The 20,644-nt window shown below is 40.8% G+C and overlaps 1 protein-coding gene across 2 annotated transcripts in view; it reads left to right on the forward strand.

Moving 5' to 3' along the window:
- Positions 1–5,645: 5,645 nt before the first annotated feature.
- LOC139794072 (visual pigment-like receptor peropsin) overlaps positions 5,646–20,644 on the forward strand; it is a 30,099-nt gene continuing 15,100 nt past the window's right edge. Inside the window, exons 1-2 of one of the 2 annotated variants that reach the window (XM_071739162.1) lie at positions 5,646–5,924; positions 13,568–13,773. In XM_071739162.1, coding sequence (XP_071595263.1) covers positions 5,804–5,924; positions 13,568–13,773 — 327 coding nt within the window. In that variant the 5' untranslated portion in view covers positions 5,646–5,803. The remainder of the gene's footprint in view (positions 5,925–13,567; positions 13,774–20,644) is intronic. The other variant, XM_071739161.1, reaches the window with a different exon arrangement.

The raw sequence follows: 20,644 nt of genomic DNA on the forward strand, positions 1-20,644 counted from the left end.
TTCACAAAAGCCAATGCAGCTCTATCCAGCTACTGCCTGATCTGTGTAACCTGTAGTCTCCTGCTGTAACACAGGTAGTACAATTGTCCCACCAGGTCAGCTGCTGCTTTGAAGTTATTTTTTCTAAACCTGCTGCTATAAGAAATTTGCCAAGGACCTGGAAGGTTTTACAGCCAAGAAGCCAAGTTTTGCTATAGCAGGAACTACAGTAACTTTTTTTTTTAATTAAAAAAAAAATAGTGCAACTCATAAAGACAGATTTTATTTAAAAGTCCTCAAAACTTGAACTCCCTGTGCTGCAGAGAAGCTCCTGCCTTCCAACCAAATCCCCAGTGGCTGCTGAGAGTTCCCAGCCCCTTCTCCTCCTCAGACTCTATCATCTCAGGATCAGAACTACTCCCTTTTCACTGCAGTCTCATGAACTGGTTCAGCTGCCCAGAGGGTTTTAGGTTGCTGTAGTATCACTTAAGAGCAGGGTGTTTAAATAATACAAGGCATCAGCCAACTAATCTGCACAAGGCAGTTTTCCCTTCTCCTGAATCATCTTTCAATATGAAAGCAGCTTATATTTGAAGCTTCAAGAAAGTCTGTTTCCATCAACCTAAACACAGTGAAAACACTGTGAAATCGTTACTTTCAAACTGTATATCTCAGTAATAAGCACTAGCCAAGTTTTTTTTCTTTTTTTTTTCTAAGAGGTAATTTTCAAGCTCTGTCACAAGCTACAGAACATGATTCCTAAGAGAAACATTAGCTTTTAAGACTGGTGAGAATAAGAGTAAAGTATGAAGCAGGATAGGCTAAACTTCATTATAATCATGTCAGAAGCATGGCTTTTACAATATATTAATTACATTTTCTTAACTGAATGTGCCAAGTAACCTACATAGAAAATATAGAATCATAGGATGTCAGGTTGGAAGAGACCTCAAGGATAATCTGGTCCAGTCCTTCTAATACCATACATACAGTTTATATGAGATATGTCAGCACCCCATCGAGCTGACACTTAAAACTTTCTGAAGTGGGGCAATCTACCACTTCCCCTGGGAGACCATTCCAACGTCTGACTGTCCTCATGGTGAAAAATTTACTCCTTGTGTCCAACTGGGATCTCCCCAGGAGCAACCTGTGCCCATTACCCCTTGTCTTATCCATGGGACTCTTTCTAAACATGGAGTCACCATCTTCTTTATAGCCACTTATATAAGTACTTCTTTTAAGTATTGCAACATTGTAATAAAGTCTCCCCTAAGCCTTCTCTTCTCCAGGCTGAAGAAACCTCTGTTTTTCAGCCTCTTCTCATATGGCAGGTGCTCCAGTCCTTTGATTATCCTTGTGGACCTTCTCTGGGCCCTCTCTAGCCTGTCCTCATCCTTTTTGTACAGTAGGAACCAAAACTGAATGCAATGCACCAGGTGTGGTTTGAAGTAGGAGCTGGAGTGTGGACATTTGACTGGAGAGTTCATCTGTTTTCATGCTAAAATGTCACAGCAAGGGAGCAGTCTAGGGTTAAACTAGGGTAAGTTTTGAAACAGATGGTCAAGCATGTTTCATATTATGATCACTCTTCAATATAAATATTTCAGGTGGGTTTTTCCAATGTAAAGTTGGAGGCCATTATGTTACCACTGGTTGAACCTCAGTAACAGAAGAGCAGATTGGTGTCTCCTTTCTTACAGATCAGCTATTCCAGGTAGAACAATCATCCATCCATTGACATCTTTAAGCATTATTGACCTAATCTGTTTATAGGAATTTGTTTTTTCTAATTCAGTGGGTGTTAGAAAAGACCTTGTGCAAATCACGTCAACAAATGTATTTTTGACAATACATGATCAGATTTGGGAAAAATCATGTTATGGATATGAAATCCGTAGGTGTGACTGTTCATTGCATGATCCTTCTTTTCAAGACTAAGTGTTTTTTTGTTAGATATTGACAGGTTTTTCGTTTTGCATTGAACGTTATAATGAAAAATGTGAAGTGGAAATTAATATAATATATTTTTTGAAATCTGTGTAAAGATGTTCCTACTAATACAGTACTGGGTTTGCTTTTGAATACCCCTGATTCTTATTCTTGTAAATTTTAAAAAAATTTATACTTTCCAGAGACAAAACTGTTTATTTTACAGAGACAATTTCTATCTGCTTATGGCTTATTTTAACCCATCCCTTCTGCATATTTTTCATTTTTCCACCTCCCTCTTTCGTCCCTTTTTTAATCCATGTGTAACAGGTATCATGAAAAAATAGTGTTGTGAGAACTTAGTCTGGCTCTCTGACAAAATCCTTCCTTTGGCAGCTGCCAAATGCTCAGTGCTCCTCAGGGAAAACAGGTGCTAGTTAGAAACATGCATCATATGTTTCCTGTCATGCACAAATTTTATTTCCTATAATTTTTTGTGACAATGTGCTGGAAACAGTCAGTAAACTGAACTCTAATGTAACTAGCCTGAGTCTCTCAGGCCAGTGCTGTGATACTTGCCTTACTCTACTGCTATATATGTCACTTTGAAAGCATTTAGAGAGGTGGATGGGGATTAAAAGACTGTAGCACATTTTTAGCAGCCCCAGTAGAGGCTACCTGCTGGGTTATATCCGCTTTAAGTTGGCTTTGCCTGGTGGCTCAGAGCCCATTGGTTGGTTTGGAGTGTCCATAAAATGGGCTTTATTAACCTGTGGTGTCATAACCCAGTAATTTCATCACTCACATTAATCAGGTATTCTGAGGTACTGATGGTTTCAGAGGGTTTCTTCCTTCATTAACCTTCCAGTTCCAGCTGTATGAAGCCCTCAAGTTCATAAGTATTCATTTCTTATATCTTTTTAATATATAGCAGAGAAATTTCAGCTTCTGTTAGACTTGAAAACATGGCTCACTGATTAACTCGAAATCCAAAATCTGCTTTTCCTTGCATCAGTGAGGGCACCAGATTTCAGGTGGCAGTGTGATGGGCAGGGCAGGCTGTGCCATCCCTTCCTCAAAGGCCTGGGGAGAGCAGCTGGTGGGAGGAATTTTGGGCCCAGAAGGACATTGCTGGGCTTGATTGCCCTGCTCCCCAGCTGCCTTGGCAGGGTGTCATTAACATCATCTGCTGAGAGAAAGCCCTTATGCCATGGGTTCCCTTCTCTCAGCAAGGGGAGATGGGTGGCACAGCCCTGCTGTACCCGGCTGCCAGGTCACAGTGAGAAGAAAGGAACCTGTGAAGGGATTGGGTGAGCGGGGGGAACCTACAGCAAAGGCATCAGCCTCCCAAAGGTGTGCTTCCATGGCTTATGTCCCTTCTTGTGGATCCTAAGTATTTAGGAAACGGGAACTGCAGAGTTCTGTCTTGTCCAAATCCCTTTTAGTCACATCCTTCCCACAGTTACACCTTTGTGGAGCACAGTCATTTCTCTGTACCAACACAGCATTTTAGGTTTTTTCTCTATTTTATGGAGCTGCCTGCAGCATATACTGCTCTCATCTTTTCAAAGCACTTTGCAAAGTTTTTAAAGGTACTCAGGGGTAACCTCTGTGAGGCCAGTAAATGGGTCACCACCAAAATTGGTCTCACTAAGAGACATGAAAAGAAGTGACTGTAATCTGGAGAGGGAGCCTCCCTTAGAAGTAGAGTGACCTGCAGACCTGAAAAGCCTCTGCACTTTCTTGAAGGATATCACTGGATGGAATAAAGACAAAACTGCAAACAGGCTAAGATATGAATCCCTCAGAGTAATGTGTGAAGCCCAGGGCAGGGAAAAATCATTGAATGTGATGCTTCAGTATGGAGAACAGTTCACTCTGATTATTATTTTTTTCTCCTTGGTATTTTTGAGTGGGTTTTTTTTCTTTTTTTTTTTCTTTTTTTTCTTTTTCTTTTTCTTTTTTGAAATCTCATTATTACTGCAAGATGCAAAGCTTGGTAGTAGACTTTCTCATTGAAATGGAAAGTTGCACTGAAGTGTCCGTGGAGCAGTAACATTTAGAGGAAACCAAAAGAAACTTGCAGCTGGGGAAAGTCATGATTCAGTTCAGGTTATTGAGGAAATAATGTGATTTGCCTTTTATTTTAGCTAGAGAGAAATAATGATCATTATTACTTTATTACTGTTTAAAGTGCTTATGCCTAAATAGGTCACATGAGATTAAATCATACAGCTTCCTTGAATGACTTACATGAAAAATACTATCTGCCTCTTGTCCCTGACCCAATTTAATCGAAGTCATGAGCACTGAAATTTATGTGACAACATATACCAAGTTCAGACTTGGAAATCCAGGACTGTGCCAAATGCCATGGAAAAACTGCTTAAAGGGAAGAGGTTGGGAGAACTTCTTTGTCACCCCAGAACTGTGTGTGTATGAGGTCAGCAGTCCTCATACTTGCCATGAATGTGGCTTCCTGCAAGGTGGGGACCAACACCTGGTTCCAGGACGCCAGCTCCTGAGTGCACAGCAGGAGTGACCTGAACTGCTGTTCCCTTCCATCTTACAAGGCTGAGGTATCTCACACAGAGGCCTTGGAATTGTCCCACAGGCAGTTTGTTGGATGGCTGATTTATTTTCAACAAGAGAGCAGAAGGGGGAAGGAACCAGGTAGACTATTTTTGCCTAATATGACGTGTGTGTCATCCTTTTGCACATCTTTCTCATGGTAAAATACACTCCAGGGAATACATGAGCATCCATGGACTGAGACTTCCTGATGGGCTTTCTGCCGAGGATCCCCTCTTTGAACCAAGTTCCTTGTCCTGAAAATCAGATGAAATACCTGGGCTTTGTAGTGGGTCTTCTGGAAGATTTTTAGGTGTCCCTGAGCAGTGCCATCTGGCACAAGCTGTACCCCTGCTCTCAGTCTGAGCAGTGAATCTGATCCACTTACAGACAGATAATTAGCTAGGAATTGCTGTACCTCAACATAGAAAAGATGCAACAATCCACTTGTTTCCTGCAAAAGCTGAAGGATGTTTGGGGGTTTTCTGGAGACCACAGGAGATGTCCATGGCAGCCTCAGAGAGCTGCACTATGTGCTGTGCATGGCCAGCATCCATGTGGGGGGGTGCTGCATGGTCCAGTGATATCCCAGGGCTGGCAGGAATGTTGGGGGCAACCTGGGACAGTTGCAGGAGCACAGCAAATAAGAATGTGTGTAAAAATATGATTCAAAGGGCTTCAGATAATTTCCAGATCAGGTTGGAAAAAATTAATTCCCTTCATTTTAAATTAGCAACCATCTTGCTTGTTAAGTAACTTCGTGGCTGATTTCTTCTGCTACATGATAGTCACACTCTCAGGCAGCAACATCTCCCCATTATTTTTAACTCTTCCTTTTTTTTAGAAAAAAAATCTGTGTGAGATTTTTTTCCTCAATTTCATTTCAGCTCTAACTCTACTGGTCTTCAGTGAAAAGCAAAAAGACAAAAGTACTACTCTTTTAGCAAAGTATCATTCTGCATTATGTTTGGGGGTGTGCCTGTGAATCTGTAGGTTATCACCCTATTTTAAAGGAAGTTGTGTTTTTGTCAGATGCCCACTCTTCATCAAAGATTTCTGTACTTAGCAGTAATAAGGTTACTAGAAAATCTGCTGTCTTGGGCTAGCCACAGACTCACAAGCTGTATTAATAGATAGGATTAGTGAAGAACAGGTCAGAAGGCTGCAAAGCTCCTGTCTCTTGAGATTTCCTTCTTTAGGTCATTAGTCTCATTGAAGAGTTCCCTTGAATACAGGGAGCAGACACTGAGGAAAAGGCTGGAACCAGTTTATTTTGCCAGGACGTACTGGGGCAATTTCTGGGTCCCAAGCTCCACTGAAAATGTCCATCCAGTTTTCTCAGCAGGCACCCTGGAGAAACAACAACGTCAGTTTTCTGAGCAGAGAGGCAGCTGTAACAGAGCAAGGAGAGACTATCATAGGTTTCTACCTACTGGGTTTGGGTATGTACTGATCTTGGATGTGAAAGGAATCTCCTAAGAGTTTGGTGTAAAGTTGCAAGTGATTTATTTAGGTCCCAGCCCTAATGGAACAGGATGTTAGAGTATGTGTCGGTTTTCTTCAGCTATTACAAGATCAAAGAGGTACATTTTTCTTTTGCTAAAAAGAGATTATAGTAAACAATGCAGAAATCTCAAGGGAAAAAAATATTCAAGCCTGTAAACTTCTTACTAATGTTCATTACAAGTTAGAATGTGGGAAGATAAAAAAATATCAGAAGTAAATGATACTTTTCTGTCTTCTAATGTCTCAGTAGCACTGAATTAATGTTCTGTGATCTCCAGAGTTTTGGCTGCTGTCAGTTGGCAACCTACAGGTGCCTTCTGCAGAGGCAGAAAACAGAGTTCTGTAGTTCTACATTTTTTTTTAACTGTTTGTAGTGCTCTTGCCTAAATCTTTTTAGGGACATCCAAATAAACTTCTTCTAACAGGATCTATGAAAGATATAACTTCTAGAACATTATCCTGTGTTAGTAGTCATAATAGCATGTGTTTATTTTAGTTCTGCTGTGACACAGCTATTGTAAGTGTATAATAAAATGAATATTTGAAAATGGCACCCAATATGAACTCACTTTGATCCTAGTGCAATTTTATTTTGTTTGTTTAAATATTGTCTGGGGAAAACTAATTGCAGGATACAAGGAAACTTCAATGAAAGTTCAAAGAATGCAGATTTGCTAGGTAACCAAAATTTCCAATCATAAAACCTCACAGGAAAACGTAAGTTTTATTAAATTTGTTCTTTTAAACAGCTTATGCAAAAATGTTTCTGTTTCTAAATGACTGATCAAAGCAGATTTTTTCTTCTTCTGAGCCTATCACAAATTACAAGTGGCTTACTAGCCCTCAGCTTATGCTTGAGAAAGGTCTGTGGAAGTTACAATGTGAATTGTGAAATATTTCAATCTGTTTACATGAGACTTTCTTTTTTTACCTGTAGTAACCAGAGAGGAAAAAGTTGTGTGTAGAGTGAAACCATAGATTCTAGGAGGAAAATGTGTGGCTTCTGTGTAGGAGAATTAATTAGAACAGTGACTGTGAGACAAGTAATGGTTTTAGTAATTGCAGTTTATTCCCAGTCTGTTCACCTCTGCATATCCCTTCATGACTGGCTGGGAAATGGCTGCCCCACCAGCTAATGAATCAGGGAGTTGCCTTAAGACTAGAAAAAAAAGCTTATGTCAGCAAGGCCAGTCCCCTCCTGTGACAATATATAACCTCATTCACAAAGCTGTCCTGCTCCCTCATATAACTAGCTAGGGGTTTTTGGGTGTTGCTACCATTCTTCCAGTTGATGGCCTGTTCCTGATTTTGTTAGTTAGGAGCCTTTCCCTGATTTTTTAGCCAAAGTGATCATACCAACTTTATACTCTTTTTGCCACTCCTTTTAACTAAAATATTTTTTTTTGCCTGCAATTAACATCATATGGCTGCACTGTATCACTGAAGGAACAATCATACACTTGAGTCAACTTTGTGTTCTTATATTAAGAAAGTGAAGGGGTTTTGGGGTGGTTGGTCAGTTGGGACTTTTTTATATTAATATTTATTTCTCTTCTGCCATAAAATCCTTTCTCTTGCCCTCCCAGCACACCATCCTAGCAGCATTTTTTCTGTCTTTTTCAAGCTGGACTCTTTTCTTTTAACTCAGAGCCAGGACTGAATACAGCATCCAAGCAAGGTCTTGCCATCCCCATTCGCATATTTACACTTCCCTATCTCTTTTGATCCTTCCTGGTGGTGTTGCCTTTGCATCACACTGGCAGCTCAGACTTCTTCCATCAGTCAACCAACAGAGGTGTTTTCTGCCACTTTCTACTGGCGCCCCCACATCTTTCAGCAAATACTTCTTAAAGTACCTCGGTGCCTAAGCTTTTACGTCGTATGCCTATGGGTTGTTGGGTTTTTTTGATTGCTCCAGACTGGCAGATCCTTCTGCCAGACTCACAAGACCTTGGCATCTTATGACTTCTATACTTGAAACTTACCTCCAGGTTCAAAACTCAAGTTGCACTTGCAGAGTGTATGTAGCCAGTAATAACACTACTCCAAGATAAATGTAATACAGATCTGATTAAAATGTGATGGGGTTAAGTATACCTTATTGCAATCAAAACTTTTGAAAAAAAAATCTGCTAATGATACATAATTCAGAAAAGTCCCCATGTCTTTTTCTCCCAAAAGGTCTATTGCTGCACTTCTGCAAGCACCACCCACGACAGTTTACAGCCAGCAGCTCAGTCTGGGGAGCAGTGATGTGGCAGCACAAAGTACAGTTCTGCAAGCACCCTCTTGTTCTTCTGGCAGCAGAAGACAAAGGCCAGTCCATGCATTACCTTCCCATACCTGCATTTCTTTAGGGGTCCAGTAAGAGAGCATGCATTTGCAGAAGTTTATCAGTATTTCCTTAGAAAATTCCCAAAGATGTTCAAATCAATCTCATACTTTTGGTTCTTTTGTGCATTGGAAAAGAGCTCAAGTGATTATATTTCTGAAACTGCTACATATTTTCTTCTCTTTTGAATCTAAGCATGCCAGCAAAGCTTTTTGCAAATTCTGACATACATGTCCAACACCCAAGGGATGTATGTGATTGATGTTACCACTTTCTCAGAAGAAGTGGTTTCTTCTGAGAAAGACAGGGGTTCCTCTGAATCTCTTCACCTTCACAGGTTAAACCCCAACTATCTTTGCCCAAGTCTTCCCATAGTTGCACATCTTGGTAGGGAATATCCATGAACCATGATCAAACACCTTTTGCTGAGCTGCAGTGTCTTTGTGTGTCCCCTTCTGGAAATTCTCATGTCACATGCCATGTGTGATAGACAGGACACTAATGTGTATGTCATATACCACACGTGAGCCACGCTGTCAGATACAGATAGAGGGGTTCTCAGAATCCTGTATGGCAGCCTGAGCTCAGAGCCCATGCTGGAATAGGTATTGGACACCAACAGCTGAAGGAAACCAGCACTGAAATGCAAGACTTCATTTTGCAAGATACTGATGGATTTTGAGATGGCCAAGCAATGAAGCAGTGTGCTTCATGGCATCCAAGTCACCGTTTCATCATTTTCCTTGCTAACTCTTTGGCCAGGGGACCAGCAAAGTGGAGGGAAAATGCAGTGCCAACCCCAAGGAGTGAGCCATGGTAGCGTGCACAGGAGGATCAGCTGCAGACAAGGGTTATCACTGCATTTCCCTATGTTAGGTCAGCTGAGTCAGCATCCCTTTGCTGATGCAGTGCTCTGTTTCCAGCCTTCCTTTCCGTGAGCTCAGAATTGTCTTGGACAGACAGGGGGGAGGCTGTACTGCTGCTAACATTGCACCTGATCCCTTTTCACCTTTTCCCTAATTGACATAGTACCATGAAAAATCCTATAGTTTAAATGACTAGGTGCAATGTAATAATACTTTCCAGAGCTGCTAGATCAGTCAACCTAGACCTGGTGGCAAAAAAAGGCAGCATTTTTTTCTCCATAATTATTAATTGGAATTCTTAAGTTAATTGTTCTTTTCTGCATATATACACAATTTGTTCTGTGCTTGGTTTGCCCATTTCCACAGCTAACTGGGACTGTTAGAATGAATGTTTGGCATAAAAGGAAATTTTTAGGGAATGTGAGAGGATGTTTCTTAGATAACACATTCTGACTTTTTGTGAGTCCTCATATCAGAAAGGTGTCCTGAGGGCAATTCCATTCCCATCAGAAAACTGGAACAGACCGTAAGACCCAAATATGCCTTTAAATGGCACATGTTTCCAAATTGTAAAAGTAAACTGTTATTTGACAAGTGACAGAATGAGTGTTATTTTGGGACATCATTTGCCATATGAATCTGAGAAGGTGAGAAAGGAAACAAATTCTTTGCAAAAGATTAATCCACAAAGTGACTGCATTCATTGAGAAAAAAATCTCTCCACGCTTTGTCAAGTCTAAAAGATGATGACTCTTCTCCTTCCTGCCAAAACTGGCAATATGCTCTGGATAGGATATTGTGTATGTATAATTAGCAGTGAAGACTAAAAACAGAGCAAGATCATTTTACAGTTGCAATAGTTAACAACAGCTGTGCAAATTCTCTATATTTTGTCACTGTTTTGAGTATGTTTTCTTGCCTGAAAATCTTACAGCAAACCCCTTCAGAAATATGCTTGTGTATAGGGAACTGAATCAGTAATTGATTTCATTCATGCCTTCTCTATATCTACATGCTCAATACCATTTCTGTCCTAGAGATAATGTTATTTGCTGAGGGGAAAGTGTAGCTTGTCTTGTAACTCTGAGCCTTCACTTTTTGCTCTTTTTTCTTGAATTCTTCCACTTAAGTCTCCCTGTGTGTTTTAAACTGCAGATGGGCTATTTGTAACACCCGTTTCTCCAACCCATTCTTATCAGATTTTACAAGTAAAGGCCATGCAACAATGTCTAATAAGAACAAGTTTAAGTGCAAAGCAGCCTGCAAAAAAAAAAGAAATTAGTTCCCTTCGTTGCTTCTTTTCTATTCTCTGTTTTATTGAGATGATGTCTGGTGATCCTTAGGGCATTATAGTGCTTCAAAATTCAGAGGTTTCTTTCTGGGCTATTGATCTGCCTGTGACCTACTCTCAGTCATATACCTCCTGAAAGGCAGCTGAGGAGATCCCTGACCCCACTGAGTGTCAGAACTATCTCTCTGCTTCCTCTGCATTGTTTTCAACTTTTTTTCCTGTTGTACTATTAAGGTTTGGGGGAGGGAGGTTGGTTGCTTTGAAGTGTTCTTTTGGCTGGATTCGTTGTTTTTTCTATTTTGGGGTTATTTGTTTTTGGTGTGTTTTTTCAAATCCATGAATGAGCACCCCCAGACCAGCACATCTCTCTGATGATGTGGAGATCCAGTGTCATTGTTCTGGGTGATCACATTTTTGTGTGACCACTGCTTTTGTTACTCCATGGTTTACTGTGAATTGAGGTCCTCCAGATTTTTTTTTAATCACACTATTGATAGGGTTTATTACCCAGATAGATCAGACATTCTAGGGACTGGATGTGTCAGTGCAGGTTCTCCACCTGCTTTGGTTCAAAGGATTCTACCTACCAGCTAAAGTCTTACTCCTTTATCTCCCTCAATGATTCCGTCATCCTCACCCTCAGTGGGTGAACATAGTTTCAAAAACTGATCACAGATACTGTCTCTGTCACATCCATCTAAAATGTGTATTGGTTTACATGATGTTTTACTCTGTTTCTTCCTTAAGATACTTTAACTGAAAACCCCCCCTACTCTTCAGACTAGGGGGAATTTGTTCTGTGCATGTGTGTGACATTTTTAGGGTAGCCCTCTTACCCATTACGCTGCATTGACAAAACTTTGCTGTTGAAACAGGAGGTGCCATTTTGTTTTCTCTGCCATTTTAGAAGTATTTTCTTTGACAGGGGAAATAATTCCATACCTACTGCCTTGAAAACTGCCTTGCCTGACAGAAGGTGGAGTCCTCATACACAAGCAACACAATTACCATGTTTGGATTACAAACCATCCTGAATTATTCCCAAAGCCATCATCCTCCAGGGCCATGCTGTGCCTATCTATAGTGCCTAGACTCCCACAAAAGTCAGGTACAGTTCCTGACTTTAAGTGCATGAAGCTGTTGGAAAGGAGACTCAATTAAGAAACATTGTCACCTAGTGGTCAGAGTAAGACCATTATTGTTGATCTTATCCTTTACAGTGAGATATTTCTGATATATATCCCAGTGTATCATCACACACCAGTGACTATTTCTGGTTACCAGATGCTGACACATCAGCTCTGCAGTTCAAAATCTCTTTAGCAAACCATGTGTGTTTGCTAAGCAAGCCAGAGCAGCAGCAGCTTGGCAGTTTTGCAAAGAGAAGATATTGAAATAAAATCACTCCAGAGAAAAAGCAGTTCAAAGTGCTGTACAGAGCCTGACCCATCAACCACCTCCACTCCCATTCCAGAGTGCTCAGAGCCCTCAGCAGGCAGTGAGGTACCCAGCATCTCCATTGGGACAACCAGTGCCTTGCTCTTTGGCATTTCGGGTCATGATACTCCCAGGTGGTGGCCTGGAGGTTTGGAGGCAATTCAGTCCCCTCCCTTTCTATCTGAGTCAGCAGAGAAACACAAGGTCCCCACAGGTGGAGTTGCTGATGCCTCCTGAAGGAAGGCAGCTGCCCTCTTGCCACAACCTTAAGCCCATCAGCCATCTTTCATCTCATGAACTCCTTAACTATCCAGAGATGCTGTGCAATGCCATTGTGTCATGTCCCTCTTCAGTGCACATATTTACCTCCTGCTGTGCTGTACAGCATCTGTACTCTGAGGTATCCACTGCTTGTGCCTGAACAGAGGGCTATAGATGAATACTTTTCTCCCTCACCTGAAGTTGTACCTTGGCATGAAGTGTGGGGAACAAAACTACCAGCTGCTGGGTTCCTAAACCTGTCCTAGGCTGCAGGCACTCAAAGGAGGTGAGGTTTTGCTCCCCACTGCCAAGGTGAAGTGAGGCCACCTGTGTTGGCAGAGCTGATTTGAGAGGTGGAAATGTGAGCCAGTAGGGAGCTGGGTGCTGCCCAACAGGCTCAGCCCCACCCCAGCAGCTGCCCTGGAGCTGCTAAACCCCATTTTCAACAGTGGGCCTGATGCTTATCAGTAAACATCTTGGTTGATGTAGTTTGTTCCTGTATGTCTACATCATTCAAAAAAGTGGGATGCAAACTCTCAAGGCCTTGCACTGGTGGTGGCTCACTAGCCATGCACATGCAGAAACTCCAGGTCTCTTCAACTGAATAAGTGGCAATCTGCAGAGTTACACTCATCTCCCTTGTCTATTCCTCATGTAACTGGACACAGACAATTTAGGCACCTCTGTTTCTGGAGAGTAGGAGAGGACACAACTTGCTCTAAAAAGATATTTAAATAATACTTCAAAGTTTCTGAAATGCCTGTTTTAAATGTTCTCATCATATAGATCAACATGTGTATTCCTGAAAAATATTCCCATCTGGGACAGTCTTTGCTGCAAGGAAATCCTAGACTGTTCTAAGGGAAAAAAATTAATCATGTTAGCTGGGAAAGGCAGGACTTCTCAGGAGAGGACTGGTGAAGTGGCTCTCAGACTGCATGTGTGGGAACTTAGAATATTCATTCTTGCATACAATGTACCTGTACAGCTGCTGCTTTGGTCAAATTTCTTGTAATCTCTGCTCTACTCTAACAATCTTTCCTCCTTCCTTTTTCCCCCAAATGTTACATTTCATGAGTTTCATCTACCCACTTAGAGGGGAAAAAAATATTTCTCCAGATCTGTAAATGTGGGATCTTTGACAGAGGCAGCAGCAGCTCTTCATGTTTGCTTTGTTTTATTGCTGAGTTACTCGTTTCTGGTTCTGAAAAGTACCCAGCTACTTAAAAAAGCTTCATGCACAGGTTTTCTAAATGATAACCTGGTTTAATCTGTTTCTAGTGGAATAAAAGGGCAACTTAAGAAAAGATGTGACATATTTACACACTGAACTGGTTCTTGCTTTATTTGGCTTTTGATCTCATGAATTTTTAATTATTGCTTTTCTTCCAGGTTGGCTGTCTTGGTTTGGAAACAGCATTGTGATTTTTGTCCTGTATAAACAAAGACATGTTCTGCAGCCCACTGACTACCTCACGTTTAACTTGGCAGTGTCAGATGCCAGTATCTCTGTCTTTGGTTATTCACGAGGCATCATTGAAATCTTCAATGTCTTCAGAGATGATGGGTTCATTATCACATCAATATGGACCTGCCAGGTAAGACTGGATTACACTTAATTAGACAAAATAAGTGCAGCTATTTCTAGGTAAATGCTGTATATAAATAACCTGGCAAGGTCACAAGACTGAAAAGAAATAGTGACTGCCCTTCCAAAGGACAGTGTTCTCTTTTGTTACACCCATAAATCTATGTATTTGATCAGGTTTGTACCAACTTGCAGTGACTTTTTCTAACTCTGTGTAAGATATTCACAATGCTTTCTACTAGTTTGGTATTTTTTACTTCATTTCATAGCTACCACTCATTTTGGAAAGCCAAGATGTAGGCTGTTACTCTGAAGTCATCCTGCTTGCTGATGCTTTAACATTTGACTTAAAGCAATGTAGACTTCTACTTGACAAGGCATCTAGAGCAAAGCCTCCCCACAGCACTTGGGTACACCCATATAGATTTTAGGATGCAAGTACTTTAACTAGATTGGCTGTTACTTTTCAGTCTTACCCTTAAATTCATTGTTGGTTTGGGTCTTGTGGTAGGATGAGTGACTTGACTTCATGACATACTTAGCTCTGTACATGGAGGCAGGTTTTTGCTAGAGAACTTGGAAAATGTTGTTATTATTGCTAATTCTGAAACATACCTGCACAGACAGAATATAAATATATCCCATGGACAGACAGGCACAGGCCTGGCTCCCTGGTGCTTTCAGTAACATCTGTGAGAAAGGTTATACTTGGTGGTGAATGTCTGTTTCATGAGAGAATCAAAAATCCTGAAAATTACAGGATTGCCTGCGGCAAGGTGTAAGTAAGTCATAGTGAAGAAAAACTGAGAGAGGAATAATCTCCTTCCTTGTTTTGTTTTGATTTGGTTGGCTGTGTATTTTTGGTGTAGGTTTTGGTGGGTTTTGTGGGTTTTTAAGAGGAAGTTGAACTGTTCTGTAACATAGACTAAAACATTTTCACAGCTCATGTCACCTCCTTTTCAACACAAGGGCTTAGTTTATCCAGCGAGGAAGACTTCCCACAAAAGACTCTGATTAACCTGGGAACTGCAGCTTGATCTCAAAAACATTCATTTTATTGATCAAAATATATGTCAATAGCCTTTTGGCAGAAAAGTATTTATCAAAATGAAGCTAATTACTTCCTCAGTGAGTCTCGCTTTCTCTGATGAAAACACCAACAGTTTATATGTGGGGTCTGCTAAGGAGAAACTCCCAGGACACTCTAATTTTTTTCAATTAATGGAAACTTTGAGGTCAGCAGATAAACAAAGTCATACCTGCAAATTGTGAAAATTCATACCCATTCAGAATTAAGCAGACTTCCATTTTTCGATGTGTTTCAAGGAGGGTTGGAGCTATGATTAAGAAAGAAAAGATCGAGTATGTATCTCTGGGATCAGTTCTAGCTCTGCTGCAGGCTTCCTATGGAAGACAGGACAAGCCATTCAGTGTGGAATCCCAAACAGAGAGATGTGTCAGAACTTGATATTTACAACCCGGATGGCTTAAAGAGGTAAATTTAAATGGCCCTTCTGCTTCCTCAATCCAGGCTCTTCCAGAGGCTAAAAACTGATAATTTTTGTATAGTTTAGAGCCCCATCTGTGCCATGGCTCCTTTTTGGGTATGTGAAAAACAGCAGACACAGGACTCAACAGGGCACGGCACATTGTATCTGTACCTCTGGATCTGCATGAGAGTCCCCTGTCAGCAGCCTTACAGCTTTCTGCCACAATGCCCTGCCTAGGAGTTTCCCTTTGGGTGACTTTGAGCTATTTAGAGTTTCATTGTGATGATCTGGCTTTTTATTTTAGATGTAAAAAGACTTAGGACTTAGGTGGAGATGTCCTTGAGCTTAATGTAATGGAGATGTGCTTAATTTTTTTGTGCCTGAACTGCCTTTGAAAGGCAGTGAAGAAGCCCATGACACTTTTTGGGGTACCCAGGTAGCTTGCTGGTCAGCTTGTGTTATGTAATTTTTATTTGATCTCCTGGTTTTAAGTAGGAATCATTTTTAAAATATGGATATCAAACAGAGTATTAAGGCAGTGGAATTCTAAGATTTTTTTCAGGGCATTAATTATGCATTGGCTTTTCTGAACACTGACATGTAAAATATTAAACTTCCTGCTTTGGTAATAATCTGGAGGCTTTACTCAAAGAGTAAACATTCATCATTTCAAATAGGAACCAATGCTGTATTACTATTAACTAGAATTTTATGGTAGCCTGGAAAAGTCAATTTGTACTCTAAATTAATAGTTTGTACTAGTTGTGACTTATTGAGTGGTTGAGCTGGTTGTGACTTGTTGAGTCAAAACCAGGATATATTCAACAGCCAGGATTTCTGTTTCCATTTTGTTCTGTGTTAAGAGGTCTCAAAAATTCATTTAAACTTCAGGACCAATCATCTTGATTATTACCCTTGAGAAAACAGAAGCTACTGATGAAAAAGTAACTTATGAAAGTAGTGTGGTCATTTTTAGGTAGAATACTGTGCAGAAATAGTGGGAAGCTTCTGTACATAAAAAAAAAAGATGTGAATGTTTCCATATACACATGGACAGCTGGCATGAAGGTCATTCTAAAAATGTACAATGTTGAACAGCAGTAGGGTTTTGATTGTTGTTTTTTTTATATTTATAAAATGTGATACATTTGTAGTCCAATCAGAATAGGGTCTCATAACTGGAATGTGAAGAGCTCAGTGCCAGAAGGGGAAAGTCCATGCTTTCTCTCCCAGCTCTCCACAGTCAGCATCTCTTGCTCCCCTCACCACACTCATGCTCCTCTGCATTAGCTGGGATGACAATTTGAACTGTTGTCCATGTGAACATGGCTCTTCCCTCAACATGCCCCATGTGTTTTCCCCAACTTGGTTCAATTTTGCTGAGTCCAGAGGATGGAATTACTTGTTTTTCTGTCTTCATCCATTTCATTTGATCAGTCAGCTTCTGCTGTCAGGTATACTTAGGGAAACATTATTTTTCCAAGCTATCCTGTCATTTCTGTTTATGAAGAAATTCCATGAGCTCACCTCACTTAATCCTCCTAAGTATTTTCATTTCCTCTGACTCAGACCTCCTCCTGTGCCTCCAGGTAATATTTTTCAAAATTAAACTTCACCAAACTTGGCTGCCCCAGACAGAGACAGTGGGGAGAAGAGGCAGAGATGCTACTTCCTTTTCGAAATAGGCTACTTTGTGAAAACTCTCTGTAATAAAAGATGCATCTCCAGCTAAAAGGACTATCTCATTGCATACCTCCTAAAGGGGACAGATATAGGTGCTCCTGTTCCTCTCTCTATGGAAGAAACATCATTATTCTTCCCCATGCCAAATGCCATTTTCCCTTTGGAGGTCTAGCAGAGCTCTCCTCTCAGGAATAAGGTTGCATGGTAGGTCTGTATGCAAATGCTGCCCCTCTGAGTGTTTTGTATGGATACAGTTTTCCAAGGGTGGCTTTTGTATTCTACTTTCACTTCTTGTTTATCTCTTCCCTGTCTACCACTGTGTCTTAGACTTGATCTGACAGAGGGATGACAATCAGTCTCTACCACATTTGGATTTTTGCCCCTGGTAATGTTATCCATAAGTAAATTAGTTCACATAGTAAAGTTCAGGTCAGGGAATGTAAGTCAGTGACCAAGAGCCATCTGTTTCCCCACTGGCCATATTTCTGGTGGAAAGCTACCTAAGGATAGATTTTTATCCTTCCAGTATATTTTATTTATATGTTCTACTGAATTACAGATATTGATTCTCTGCATCACAGTTTCTTCCAAACCTTACCAATCAACCAACAGAAAGTTTTTCTTATACCTCTTAGCCAAGTGGTGAATACAAAAGAGGCAGGCTTCAGGAAGCTTCAGAATATAGGGGAAGGATCATAACCTATCTGATCCCCATACACCACTGCAGTCATGTCAGAAACTGAGGATGGGTTGTGGGGTGCCTTAGAATTTGAAAACCTTCATAATCCAGGGACTTCTTCTTAAATTCATTTCCACTGATTCACTCTTCCAATATTTGCTATTATTATTCTTTTTAGAATTTTGACATTCATTTTAAAATACTTAAGAATATTTCTACAAAGTTCAAGAAAAGTGACTGCTCTTAGCACGTGCTCACTCTGTTGGTGTAGATTCTTTAAGAAAAACCCCAAACCATTATTTCTGACTGTTTCTTACGTCTAAGAAGAATCTGTATCTGGGCTGTGCACAGCAGCACACAACATTGTCCTCTCCAGGCTGTGGTGCCATCACAGATGTGCCCACTGCCGCCATCATGCTGACTGATGCTACTATCACAGAAACACTCACCTCACTATCAGTCTGGATATTCCATGTCCATCTGGCCAGCCAGATGGTGCCAGAGCATCCCCAGTAGAGAAACAGCCTCAGAAGGAACAAAAAAATTATGTTCAGCTTTGATCTATTAGCAAGCACCATAACAGCCTGCCTGGCAGGATTCAGCCCACTCTGCCTCTGTCCCAGCAGCCTGCCTCTGCCATCCCATCACTGAGGAACAGCCTGGAAGGACCTGCCGTCAGCCTACTGTTGCTGAAGCTGCTTTGTGTTGTGCAGAATAATAAAGCTACTGAGGGGAGCAGGAAAGAGAGATAAAAACTACTGTCTGCCCCTGTTGTTGGGTTTACAACATCTGGTTTTGAATCCTGCACTGCTTAATCCTTTGATGCTAAATACAGCACCTCTGGATTTCTGTCTGGCCACAGCCTTTGTAGCCAGCAGTAGTGAGCCCCACATTGCCTGTGTGCATTGCTTCACTCTGTTATCCCTCAGTCACTCATGCACAGTATCCTGATAGCACCTGTGGCATCCTGAAAGGGCACAGAGTGACTGTGAGGTCCAATATTTTCTAGAAGTGTCAGGCTTCATGGTTGTGCACTGAAGAGTATGTGACCCACCAAAATGTCAGGGGTTTCCTGGACTTTAGCAGAATTTTCTGACCTGTGGTGGTGTAGCTGATCAAGTTGCCATCTGAAATCCCACTTAAACGGGGATCTCTGAGAAAAGAAAGATTAGATGTGTAATAACTTTAATGACACTGCTCTTCTGAGGTCTAGTATGAAATTTCTGAGAAGCAGTAACTTCCCATCTTTCATAAAAATTGGAGGTTGGGATCAGAAATGCCGAATGGAAAACTGTAAGAGGAGGAAATTATGAGATCAGTAAGGTGAAAATTTATGGGCTCTTTTCAGAAGTTTTGAGGTGAGAAATTTTAATCTTGAATCAATTCTTTCATATTTTATTAACGCCATTTAATTTCTCAGAAGATGCATTCATCTCTTTTCCTGGTATACATAGGTTGTAAAATATTGCTAAATCTTGTCTGAGGAGACAAGAGAAGATTAATACCTTCTTCTTTTAATAAAATGTTCTGTAAATTGTCTGATAAATCTAAGGCCCTAAAGGCATTTATGTTCTTTTATAAATAGAGTAGATTTGAAGGACATTGATTTCTGCCCATTTATTATGGTAAATAATAAATGGTATTTATTGGACTGGTAAAACCAACCAATTGTTGACTTAGACTGCTGACACTCTTGATTTTGTGCTTTTTTGTGTGTGTTTGTGATTTTATGCATTTTATGCATTTATAAATACCAAGACAGTGTTTAGGCATTACTGTAAGTGTAAGTGTGCTCTCTTCCATTCTGCGTGAAATGACTGACCAGTGGTAGTTGAGCAGCCAGCATGTCCAGGTAATATAAGCAATGTTACATAGAAAAGGACCAAAATGAAACCTCACAGGCCTCCTTACACCTTACCAGGACTTGGGAGATCACTGAAGAAAACAGCAGTCAGCATTGCTGCTGCCCAGTTTGTATGTACATTCTTTGTCAAGCTTCTTCCAGTGTAACTACTCGTTTATGTGCTCCACCATTCATTCATTTTTCCTTCACCAAATGATTCTGCTTTCACTTAAGCACCCTTTGCTTGGGTGCCTCTGCCTCTCATTCTTCCCAGCAGCCATCCATGTGAGTATTCTGCTAACCACAGAGCTCTCACACATAAAACCCAGACAAATCTGCTAATTCCTTACCCCTAACAACATCTGTCAAGGTGGATAAAGATTTGCTCCCATTCACCCTCCCTCCCAGATAGCTACTGGGAGTTGTAGTGATGGTTGCAGTAACTCTCCTTGCCCACATCTGAGAGCCCTTGAAGGGTTTTCCATGTTTTTCCTCCTCCCTCTCTTTCTGTGGGGAACAGCCTGTGCAAACCCACCTCAAGGTCATCTGTACCTGTGCTCAGAGGAGGCAGAAAGCATGTTACAGGAGTACCATCATCCATCCTCAGCATGGCTTTCTGCAGCAGGCTAAATTTGGGAGAGCTTTCCCATCCAAAGTCTGAGCTAGCTCAGTCTTGCATGGTGTGAAATATCAAGTAGTACTGCTGTATATCCCAGTGTCCAAGCATGTAGCTTAAAGACTGAGGCTGGGTCAGAAGAAACCAGATTTTTTTTTCTCAAACTGTAATAGCACAGGAATGTCTGCTCAGTTGGCAATGCTTGGCTACCTACCTATAAGATGTTAAAAGAAATTAAATGAGAAGGGAGTGAAAAATCATTATTGGCTACCCTAACAGTGTACTATGGTGTGAGTTTGCTGAGATTTTACTTATACATAGCCTGTCACACCTGACATTTCTCTAAGATGAAAATAACCCAAAGTCAAATCATGTAATTGGCACTAAGAGCATTAACAGATAAAACAGGTGTTAGAGGTGCTGAAGAAAAGCTGTGTAACATTAGCTCTGTGTTCAGCACACTGATTCACTGTGAGAGGTAGGATGCGGAGGCTGATCTATAGAGCAAATTCAAAAAAAAGAGAGTGTCCTTTACTTTGCCTGTGCTGCAAAAATCTTCCTCATCTAGAT

Source organism: Heliangelus exortis, chromosome 3, assembly GCF_036169615.1.
Source record: "Heliangelus exortis chromosome 3, bHelExo1.hap1, whole genome shotgun sequence".
NCBI lineage: Eukaryota > Metazoa > Chordata > Aves > Apodiformes > Trochilidae > Heliangelus > Heliangelus exortis.